General features: G+C 38.3%; 1 protein-coding gene and 1 non-coding gene across 2 annotated transcripts; one reads left to right on the top strand and one right to left on the bottom strand.

Moving 5' to 3' along the window:
- Positions 1 to 1,389: 1,389 nt before the first annotated feature.
- On the bottom strand, positions 1,390 to 1,496 carry LOC111905187 (small nucleolar RNA R71). Its single transcript, XR_002854766.1, has one exon. It is a non-coding gene; the product is annotated as a small nucleolar RNA R71 (small nucleolar RNA).
- Positions 1,497 to 2,577: 1,081 nt separating this feature from the next.
- Positions 2,578 to 3,116, top strand: LOC128133420 (uncharacterized). Its single transcript, XM_052770852.1, has 2 exons — positions 2,578 to 2,839; positions 2,899 to 3,116. Exons 1-2 carry the CDS (start codon positions 2,578 to 2,580, stop codon positions 3,114 to 3,116), a joined length of 480 nt encoding a protein of 159 aa, XP_052626812.1.
- The last annotated feature ends 8,512 nt before the right edge of the window (positions 3,117 to 11,628 follow it).

The raw sequence follows: 11,628 nt of genomic DNA, 5'->3' as shown, positions 1-11,628 counted from the left end.
GCCTAACCCGCAATTAACCCTAATTGTCTTGCTTGTTTATGAACCTGGTCAATGAATAAATAAACTCGATAATTGGAGGATTAGTCTTTTGATCATAAATTCTAATCACTTTAGAAATCGGTTAATTTAGCTTTTAATAACTGTTCATAAATTCTAATCAATTCATAGTGTTATCCAAGAAATCAACAGTAGGAGTATTAGTGAATCAAAATCTGAACAGAAGTCTCTTCCAATTCTTGCTTTTCATCCGAATTTTGATTGTTTTTCTATTTGTTTAATTGTTGTGAAGTAATTTGGTCTAAGTTTCTAGTCTTGCAAAACTGGAGAACAAAAACCCCTACTTTTATTACTTGTTATTTAGGTAATTTTTAGTAGATAATTTAGCTTTTAATAACTGTTCGTTGAGATTGATACCCGACTTACCTGAACGTTGCTATAATTGATTAGGTACATTGCCAAGTTTCGTATAGTAAGGTCTAGTTTAGTTGGTAATTAAAAATAGTATATAAAATATGTATCAAGTTTTTTGTGCCGTTAGCGGGGAACGGTTTCATTATTAGTTAAATTTACTTTGCTTTTAATTATCGATCCTCTCTATGAAATTTATTTTATGCAAGGTTGATTTTTTGTCAAAGGTTTCAGTTTTAATTTTTTAGTGGTTTCAGAGTCCCACGCCGTGGTCCCGTCTGACCACGTCGTCGCTACTGGGCAAACCGTTTTATTTTAACATATTTGTATTCATTTTACGCGTTGTTTTCTGTTTGGTTTCAGTGATATATGATGCAGGGATCAAAATTACCAATCATACCCCCACTTGAAGATCCTGAGTCGGCGTTTCGTAAGAGGAAAACCACAACGGTTGGAGAAGCAAGCAAAAAAACGCTAGAAGACAAGAACGATAGTTTTGAGAAAACTAACAATAAAATGGGAGCCGGTTACAAACCCGAAACATCAGATTCTGAAAAAGAGAGCAAGGAAGAAAGTGAATCCGAAAGAAAAGACGAGATGGCCAACATTGCAGATACGACCATGGAGACATAAAAGAAACAAATTCGTGAGGACATCGGTTCAGACCTTGTGCAACCCGAAATTCCTGCCACCCGCCAACTTAGAACTCAAAGGGCACATACTTGTGGCACTTAGCGGTATCCCATTTTATGGTAAAGATCATGAGACGCATACAAACACCTCGAAGAAGTCAAAGACATTGCCAATTACTTTAATATTTCGAATGTTGCACGAGAAACAGTTTTGTTGAGAATGCTTTCGATCACCTTTAAATTGGCAACAAAAGATTAGTTAAAGGCTCTTCCCCCGAGATCGAGCACAACATGGGTACAAATGCACAAAGAATTAATCCAACAATTTTGCACACCATCGAAGGTTTCTAAATTAAAGAAAGTTGTTCCAAATTTCGAGCAACAAAAGAGAGAATCATTGTATGAGGCATGGGAGCGATACAAGGGTTTGTTGAGGAATTGTCCTCAAAGCGATCTAAATGTTCAACAAGAAGTCGCTATTTTCTACGATGGTGTGAATGTTACAACTAGACAACTCCTTGACTCCTAAGGACCACTCATAAAGAAATCTCCTGCAACAATAAAAGAATTGATTGAAGAGTTTTCCAAACACTCGAGGGAGTATCACAATCCCCGAGATGATAAGACCAAAGGATTCAAGGAAGGCAATAGTGGATTGGAGGAGTTAGTTGCAGTTATGGAAAAATTAGAAAGCATGGACTAAAGGATGACTAAAATGGATCAATCCATTCTCGGTATAAGAGTGGGGTGTGATAATTGTAGCGGACTACCTCACACCAAGGATTGTGATCTTCATGAAAATGGAAACCGAAAAGCTCAAGCATGTTATTTAAGTGGAGATCGATTCGACGATGATTGGAGAAAGCCCAAGAAGGAATGATTACCTTATGAAGAATACAAGAAAGCCAAGGACGAAAAGTATAAACAAAAGATGCACGGTTCTTATCAAAATGAGGAACCAATTCCCAAAAAGAAAACCAAATTTGAAGCAATGCTCACTCGATTTTCCGCTACATCTGAGAAGAGGCGTGATGAAAATGATGTTGTACTCCGAAATCAGCAAGCAACGATCCAAAATATCGAGCAAAAAATTAGGCAACTTTCAAGGAAATTTAATCAGCAACTTCTGGGGAAACTTCCAAGCAACACGGAACTCAATCCAAACACCCACATTAAGGTAGCAACAACCAGAGGTAGGAAGATAGTTGCACCTCTAACTGCTTTAAAGAATAATATGTCATCAAATGAGCAGATCTCTGAAGTAGAAAAGATCCAAGACGAAGAAGCTGTGCAGCAACCACGACGTGGTGAGGACTAGGCCTCAACGTAGACGCCTGAAGTGAAGAAAAATGTGCCCCCATATCAGCCACCTCTCCCATATCCAAGTCGGGTTAAGCAAGATAAGCAAGAAGATGATTATAAGAAATTCTTGGAACACATCAAGGCATTACAAATTAATATTTTGTTCATTTAATCCCTTGCACGAATGCCTAAGTATGCCAAGTTCTTAAATGATCCTCTCATAAATCGTAAAAATATGGAAGAAGCTACAAATGTTGTATTAAATGAAAATTGCTCGATTGTTATGCTCAACAAGTTACCAATGAAAATGGGAGATCCAGGAAGCTTGACACTTCCTTGCCAATTCGGGAATCTAGCAACAAGTCATGCTCTAGCCGATTCGGGAGCTAGTGTGAATTTAATGCCCTATTCTTTCTATAGTAAGTTGAATATTCCGGAGCCAACACCAATACACATGGCTATTCATCTTGCCAACAAGATGGTGACATTCCCGCGAGGTATATGCGAAGATCTTTTGGTTAAAATTGATAAAAAAAAATTCCCACGGATTTCATAGTTCTTGACATTGAGGAGGACAATCAAGTTCCTATAATTCTCGGGAAGCCATTTTTTAGCACCGCACGAGCATTAGTAGACATTAGAGAATCAAAACTGACCATTCGAGCGGGAGAAGATGCAATAACTTTTGGAGTTGATAAAGCGATGAAACACTCGAAGATTACCGATGATATGGTGTTCTCAGTTGACACTTTTGATGCATTCACGGATAAATAGATGCAACAATGGATGAAGAATGATGATGATGGGTACATGAATTTAAAGGAGGACAATTTTGATGTTGAAAATGACATTGAATAGCTCGAAAGGTTACTGGAAGAAAGCGATTATTGTGAGAAAAAGAAACTCACTGAACAGGATCCACAAAGTAGCTCAACGGTAGCCATGGCGTGGTCCACAAAAAATCGCGATTGAACAAGATTTCAATGATCCCCACGGCGTAGCAATCAGAGGCTCATACCGTGGCCACTGTCTAGAGCTCAGAAAAAAATTCTTCTTCCCTCAATCCTTTACCCAATCATTTGGAGTACACTTTCCGGGAAGACAATGAATAAAAACCTTTAATCTTAGCATCTGATTTAAGACCCGAATAGAAAGCAAGCTTGGTGAAGGTTTTGAAAGAACAAAAGAAAGCGATTGCTTGGACGATTTCCTACATGAAGGAGCTAAGACCTTCATATTTCTCGCACAAAATCATTTTGGAAGAAGGGTCCAAACCTGTATTTCAACCGCAACGAAGAGTCAACCTGAACATGCAAGAAGTACTAAAGAAAAAAGTGATGAAGTTGCTCGATTCCGAAATTATTTATTCGATTTCGGATAGCCAATCGGTGATTCTGGTTCAAGTGGTGCCAAAGAAATGAGGGATGACGGTTGTGACGAACGAAATGAACGAGTTCATACCTACTAGGACGATAACTAGTTAGCGGGTGTGCATCGATTATTGCAAGTTAAACGATGTCGCTTGCAAGGACCACTTTCCTTTACCGTTTATTGATCAAATGCTCGAACGCTTGTTCAGTCTTCTTTTCTATTGTTTTTTTAGATGATTTTTCAGGTTACTTACAAATTCCGATAGATCCAAGAGACCAAGAGAAGACCACATTCACATGCCCAAGTGGTACTTTTCTTATCAAACCCTGCCTTTTGGATTATGCAATGCACCGGCCACCTTTCAAAGACACATGCCAGCTATCTTTCATGATATGGTGGAAAAGTTCATGGAAGTCGTCATGGATGACTTCTCGTTTTTTGGTCATTCATTTGAAAATTGTCTTTCTAACATCGATCTTGTGCTTGCTACGTGTGAAGATACCAATTTGGTCCTTAATTAAAAAAAAATGTCATTTTATGGTCTGAGAAGGAATTGTGCTCTGTCACAAGGTTTCCAAGGCGGAGATTGAGGTGGATAAAGCAAAAGTTGAAACGATTTCAAAATTGCCACCTCCAACAAATATCAAAGGGGTGCAGAGTTTTTTTGGTTTGTGCGATCGTCTTTTATAAAAGATTTTTCTCAAATAACAAGACCCTTATCACAATTACTTTTAAAAGATGTTAATTTTGATTTTTCTGAGGAGTGTTTAAAGGCTTTTGACCTTCTTAAAGAGAAATTTACTACCGCACCCATCATGATATCCCCAAATTGGAGCCTTCATTTTGAGTTAATGTGTGATGCTAATGACTTTGCGTTAGGAACTGTTTTGGGACAAAGATTGAAAACCGTTTTCAACCTATTTATAATGCTAGCAAAATGATCAACCTGGCTCAAGATAACTACACCACCACGGAAAAAGAGTTGTTAGCCGTAGTTTACGCATTAGATAAATTTCGTCCTTATTTAATCTTGTCTAAAACAATTGTTTTTACTGGCCATTCTGCCTTCAAATTTTTGTTTCGCAAATAGGATGCAAGCCAAGGTTGATAAGATGGGTATTATTACTTCAAGAGTTTGATATTGAAATAAGAGACAAGAAAGGGATGGAGAACGTGGTGGTTGATCATCTCTCAAGATTTGAAAACCCGGAACTTGAGAAGCTACAAGAAGAAGAGATTCAAGAGAATTTTCCTGACGAGTACTTGATGGTTATTGGGGGAGAAGAGCCTTGGTCGCAGACATCGTGAACTACCCTGCGAGCAACTACCTTCCAAAAGGTCTCTCCTATCAAGAATAGAAGAAGCTATTTTCCGAGCTAAAGTATTATTATTGGGACGATCCACACCTTTTTCAAAGTTGCACCGGTAGGATTATTAGAAGATGTGTTTTGGGACAAAGATTGAAAACCGTTTTCAACCTATTTATAATGCTAGCAAAATGATCAACCTGGCTCAAGATAACTACACCACCACGGAAAAAGAGTTGTTAGCCTTACTTTATGAATTAGATAAATTTCGTCCTTATTTAATCTTGTCTAAAACAATTGTTTTTACTGGCCATTCTGCCTTCAAATTTTTGTTTCGCAAACAGGACGCAAAGCCAAGGTTGATAAGATGGGTATTATTACTTCAAGAGTTTGATATTGAAATAAGAGACAAGAAAGGGATGGAGAACGTGGTGGTTGATCATCTCTCAAGATTTGAAAACCCGGAACTTGAGAAGCTACAAGAAGAAGAGATTCAAGAGAATTTTCCTGACGAGTACTTGATGGTTATTGGGGGAGAAGAGCCTTGGTCGCAGACATCGTGAACTACCCTGCGAGCAACTACCTTCCAAAAGGTCTCTCCTATCAAGAATAGAAGAAGCTATTTTCCAAGCTAAAGTATTATTATTAGGACGATCCACACCTTTTTCAAAGTTGCACCGGTAGGATTATTAGAAGATGTTTGGGAAAGAAGCAAGGGACATTCTATTCCATTGTCATAATGGACCCACCGGGGGACATCATGGAGCACATTACACAGGAAATAAATTTTTTGAAGCGGGATTCTATTGACCGACGATATTCAAGGATGAAACCACATTTGTTAAGGAGTGCGACTCATGTCAAAGATCGAGCAACATCTCTTCATGCAATGAAATGCCTCGAAATGTCATTCAAGTTTGTGAGGTGTTTTATATTTGGGGAATTGATTTTATGGGACCTTTTCCAGCTTCATGAGGTAACAAGTATATCTTAGTTGTGGTGGATTCATGTCAAAGTGGGAGGAAGCGCAAGTTTACCCATTAATGACGCATGTGTTGTCGTTCATTTTCTAAAAAAATTATTTTCACATTTTGGCATTCCTAGAGCTTTAATTATTGATCGGGGAACCCACTTTGTAAATGAACAACTTGCAAAGGTGTTACAAAAATATGGTGTACACCATAGGTTTGCAACACCTTATTATCCTCAAACAAGTGGGCAAACCGAAATAATGAATCGAGATTTAAAAAGAATTCTAGAAAGGTCGGTAGGAAATAAAAAAAAAGGCATGGTCCGACAAGATTGATGATGCTCGGCTAAGAGGAAATAAGGATTTCAAGCCCGGTCAAAAAGTCTTACTTTTCCACTCTAGGATGAAGCTTTTTCCTGGTAAATTGAAGACACGTTTGTATGGACCGTTCGTGGTCAATGAGACTTTCCTTCAAGCAGCCATTGAGTTACATAAAGGAGATGAGACAACATTCAAGCTAAATGGTCATCGAGTGAAGCATTACGGGGGAGGAAGTGTTGGAGCATGGAAATGCTCTAGAAATAATGAGTGATAGTTAGGTTAATTATTTATTCCCTTTATTGTATTGTTGGTGTTTTTCTCTCTCCTATATAAAGAGAGAGTTGGTCAGGTAATTGTAAGGTAATTGTAAGAGTGCACTCCAATGTAGCTTTTCTAGAGAGAGAGAGAGAAAGTGGTGGGATCTCTCGCACCAAGGGAGAGTTTTCTCTCCCAACCATGTTCTTGTATTGTAATATTTTATCTCTCTTTTCTAGTTTTATGGAATTTCTCATCATATGTTCGTTAAATCTCGAGATATTATTTATTCCGCATCCACCGATCGTTAAAATGGGTTCAACAAGAAGGTCAACGGAAGATATAGAAGTTGATTTAGTGGACTTGGAGGCACCTACTACAACATAGAGTAGGAATAAGTCCAACTCATGACTCCTAAAAAAGAAGCGCTTATGGGAGGCAACCCGCGGTTTGCATTTTTCTTTTCTTTCTTTTGGTTTCTTTTTCTTTCCTTTTGGTTTAATTTTCTTGGATTTTTGCTCCTTTATTATGATTTTTCATTGTTACTATGAGGACAAATAACAAACTAGTGTGGGGTAAGGAAAATTTTTGTTTAAAAAATTAAGAATTCGTTGTGGGTCTACAGTAGCCACGACGTGGACCGTTTTTTACGAGACGTTGAATTTAAAACCCTAATCGGTCAATTTCTTTTCCACTTTTACCTCCCACGACAATCCACACGCCGTTACCTCCTCTTTACAACCAAAATCTTCATTTTTCTTTCAATTTCTTATAGTTTTGTTCAATTCATCCGAAAAGGTTAGTAATTTCTTTTTCTAAACTCTTATTTACTGCAAGATTAACTATTTTGGACGTTAAATTTTGATATTGAAGTCGCTTTTAAGAAGTTTGAAAAAATTAGGGTTAGAAATTGGTCTGATTTAGACACTTGTTGGGTATGATTAGAACTTAATTAACTTAAAATAGGCCCTAAACAAAAACCCTTTGAGTGCATTGGCCGATTCGACAGCTGGTTATACAAAAAGTTTTTGATTTGTTCTTGCGTCGACGCATGGCCTCGATGGCCCATAGTGTGGCCGTTGTTCAGTTAGGAAAAAAACTGTTCATTTTCTTTATGATCTGATGCTTGATCGGTTTTGGGATGTTTGTTTCGTTGTATTGTTGCAGGAATGCGACCTTAGAGGCAAAATGATGCAGCAAGGGACTTCCCTTGGTATAATTTCCCAAAAGTTTTGACGCCAATCATGTACGCGGAATGGAAAAATAAGTTAGCTTGGTTGCTCACAAAGGACACTGACATACCCTGTGTTCTGAATTGGGATTGGATTCGGGCAGTGGTACTAGCGGATCAGTTAGAACCTTATTTCACCAAACTCTTTTAGCAAGCTGGGGTGCGATTTACTTGTAATGGGTGGAGGCGTTTGTTCCGAATGTATGAGTCGGTCTATGAGGAGCTTTGTGTGGAGTTCTTCTCAATGGTTAATTTTAGGAAGAAAGATGATGTCATGGATCCCAAATATGTCACTTTCTGTCTTGGAGAGCAAAGGAGAGAAATTAGCCTTTGCGAACTCATGTGGAGATTAGACGTATACAACCATTCTGATTCACTTTCTCTAGTGTTCGTCTTTTACCTGGATCATTGTCACAAGAGGCTTCCCGACGGGATTACAGAGTCAGGATATTGGACCGAAATAGCTAATGGGGTATATGTTCTAGGTTCCACGCCCGAGAAAAAGATTAGGAAGTCCGTTCATCGTTTCATTCACCAGTTGATCACATTCTTGATTAACCAAAATATGGAAGGGGACCGGGTCCCAAAATTGAATGTGTTCTTTCTATAGTGTATCATTACACCAAATACTTTTTGTCACCTTCCTTATTTTATAGCAGATTTCTTGACTGAGCGGTTCGGAAAAAGCCGAGGTCGCGCCCCTATTTATGGGGGTATGATGGTTACAAAGCTTGCCAAATCATTTGGGATTTTCAATTCACTCGAAGGCTAAGTTTTTTTACTAAAAATGAGGGATGCCCAATTCAAACGCGCTTGTTCAAAACCACCAAAATACTTATATATATTTTGGGAATGATACTTATTCGATACTAGATGACACTCCCATTGAGGAATCGGGGCGGAGAAATGGGAGGCCAAGCAAGAGCTACCACGAAGAGCCCAACGACAACCACAAAACTTTGGTTATGAGATGCCTATGGATCCTTATAATGTGATGGCTAGGCAATATCAAGATGATTTGGGTAGGGGTCTTAACTTTGTGGGTTATTCTTTTGAAACAACCGTGCAGAATATGGCGATAGTACCACCGGCCGGAGCTCCCTCGCATTTCACTTGTATACCAAGTTGGGAGGAGCATTAGGACGAACAAGGAGGAGGAGTTGGTACGAGCGGGGCTCAAAATGATGAGGAGTGAATTATCCTTGATTTATTTTTATGTTTTTGGGTCGTTTAAGACTATTTTCATTTTTATTTGTGTAGGAAGTTTGTAATTTAGGATTTGCATGATTTTCTTTTGTATGATGTTTTGTTTCCTTTTTATTATGTGTTTTCTGTTTAATTTTGTTGCTTAGAAGTTAAAATTTGATGGAGTGATAGACGGATAAGAGGAAGCAAATTTTCTGAGAGACGTAGAATTAGAAACGAGAATGGAGTGACTTGCGAAGAAGAGTGTGATTTGAGAAAGAATCAATTTTTTTGGTCATTATTCATTAAAGAAGATGATTCATAGCTAAAACAGAAGAATATGTCATTCTGACATCAATTTTCTGGTTCAAATACGCATGGGATACGAGACAAACTTTTTTGATCATCCAGTAACCACAGCGTGGGGGCCTATAACCATGGTGTGGTTGGATAAAATTTCTCGACCATTTTCTGCATTTTGGAAGCTCACGATGTGGTTGTGCTAGTCCACGGCGTGGCAAATCTTGTTTACGTGATTTGTTTGCTCGTTATACCACAACTTGGAGGACTTTTTTTGGTTCATCAGAGTTCATTTAAAGAGAGGTTCGGAAGACTTACTTTTCCAGTTTTCATGCGACATTTCAACCACACAAGATTCAAGCTCAACCTCGCCACTTATATCCCAGAGGAGTATGTTCCAATTTCTCTCTTTACTTTTATTGTTAAAGCATGCATTAAGGACACTGCCTGAAATAAGTGTGGGGTAGGGGTTGAAAGTAGGAATAACAAGCATTCTGAAAAAAAAAATTATTATGAAAAAATGACTAGTATTTAAAAACTTATTAGAAAGATTCGAAACAAAAATCTAAAATTGAACCTAGTTAAAAAATTTGTTATGTTGAGACATAGGTTGCTAGTGTTGTGTGTGATGATACGATGCGAGCTTTGATGTTTATCCAAGCCAACATATGTTATAGTATATTTGTGGCTTCCGTGTCCTAGTGAAATCATGAGACATAAACATGACATTGCCGAATTTGAGGGATGTAAAACGTTTTGGCTTCGGACTAAGGACGGATGACTATGTCTAATCCATGCTCTCGGATCAATGACAAATTTTAAATTTCTACCCTCCGTATATATTTCACTTGTAATCATAAGACTATACTACCCGATATTCATCTTAATTGATTTAGGTTTATTCTGTATCCTAAATCATCATATATTATTAGATATGCTTTTAACACATATTTCAGGAAATATCAAATATCTCACACATAAACATATATTTAATACTTTAATTAATACTTGTATTATAATCATGTTCATGAAATGGACTATGCACTCACTTGATAAAGTGACGACTCGAAACTCGGACAACGCTTCACTTCTTGCAACTGTCTTTTCCTTTGACGAAACCTAATATTATTATCACTACGTTTTAGTCTAGTATTTATTGCGACTAATTATTAGTAGGGATGAGCAAAGGAACCGACCCGGCTGGAACCGGCCCGGGAACCGAAATTGGTGGAAATCAGGAACCGAACCGGACCGCCAGTTCTACCGGTTCTTGTCGTGTCTTAAAATGCTAGAACCGGTCCTCGAAAAATAGCAACATATGGTTCCGGTTTTTGCCAGTTCTACCAGTTCCCGGTTCCAAAAATCCACAAGAATATCGTCCCGGTCCCGACCCGACCTGTTCCATCGGGTTCCGGTTCCGGTACCAGTTCCAGCCGGTTCCCTGGTCCATATGCTCATCCGTAATTATTAAATTAGATTCATCATTAACTTAAAGTCTACTTTCATGATCTATCAAGTAAGGAACAACCAGGTAGGATCATATTGGAGGTAGGGTCCATTTGTTATACCAAGTATATTGTTTGGAAATCCCACTTTAAACACCTCACTAAATCATAGCCAAGACATCATCCCCGTAAGTAGATCAATTAGTATAACGAGTTAGAGTAACTGATAAATCTTGTTTATAGGCTCATAAAAACGATAATGAACTTAAAGATAAGTTATACTTAAAGTATAGTAAGCATAACTCACTTACAAAGTGGTTTAGCAAGGAACCGGATTTTGCACGAGCAGAAAATCTGAGCCGAAAGCTCTTCTTCTCGGGGTCTTCTGGCATTCCAGGACTCGCTACAAACACCTAGGAGGTGCTAGCGAAAGGCTTAGAGGGTTTGGGGGTGTTTGGGAGAGAATGGGTGAGAAAGGTGTGAAGAATGGAATGATTTGCGCCTATTATTTATCAGCTATGAATATGCCGAATGCGGGGCATTCCCTAGCTGAACGTTGGGCGTTCGTTGGCCACGTTTCACCATTTGGTGGCAAGGCGTGGGGAAGAAGCAGTGGCTCAGATCGTGCTACATGTCACTCGTTGGTCACTCCAAAAACTAATTATCTTCTCAAATTCATAACTTTTACATACAAGATCCATTTTGACGTTCTTTATATACACGTGTAGATATCGACGGGATCTACAACTTTCGTTTAGACTCCGTCAGCTAATTTTGATTTATTTTTAAAGTTATATTTTAACAGACTTAGACAGTTAAAGTCTGTTAAAAAATTATAACTTTTCATCCGACGTCCGTTTTTTACTGTCATTATATCGTTGAGCTCCTATTAACAAGATCT

This window comes from Lactuca sativa, chromosome 4 (genome assembly GCF_002870075.4).
Source record: "Lactuca sativa cultivar Salinas chromosome 4, Lsat_Salinas_v11, whole genome shotgun sequence".
Classification (NCBI taxonomy): domain Eukaryota; kingdom Viridiplantae; phylum Streptophyta; class Magnoliopsida; order Asterales; family Asteraceae; genus Lactuca; species Lactuca sativa.
The sequence above is the reverse complement of the archived record's forward strand: the minus strand, read 5'-3'. Positions and strand labels throughout refer to the sequence as shown.

Coding starts and splice junctions, on each gene's coding strand:
- LOC128133420 (XM_052770852.1), top strand. CDS start 2,578: ATGGAAGAAGCTACAAATGTTGTATTAAATGAAAATTGCTCGATTGTT. Junction 2,840..2,898: donor GATGGTGACATTCCCGCGAG/GTATATGCGAAG, acceptor CGGATTTCATAG/TTCTTGACATTGAGGAGGAC.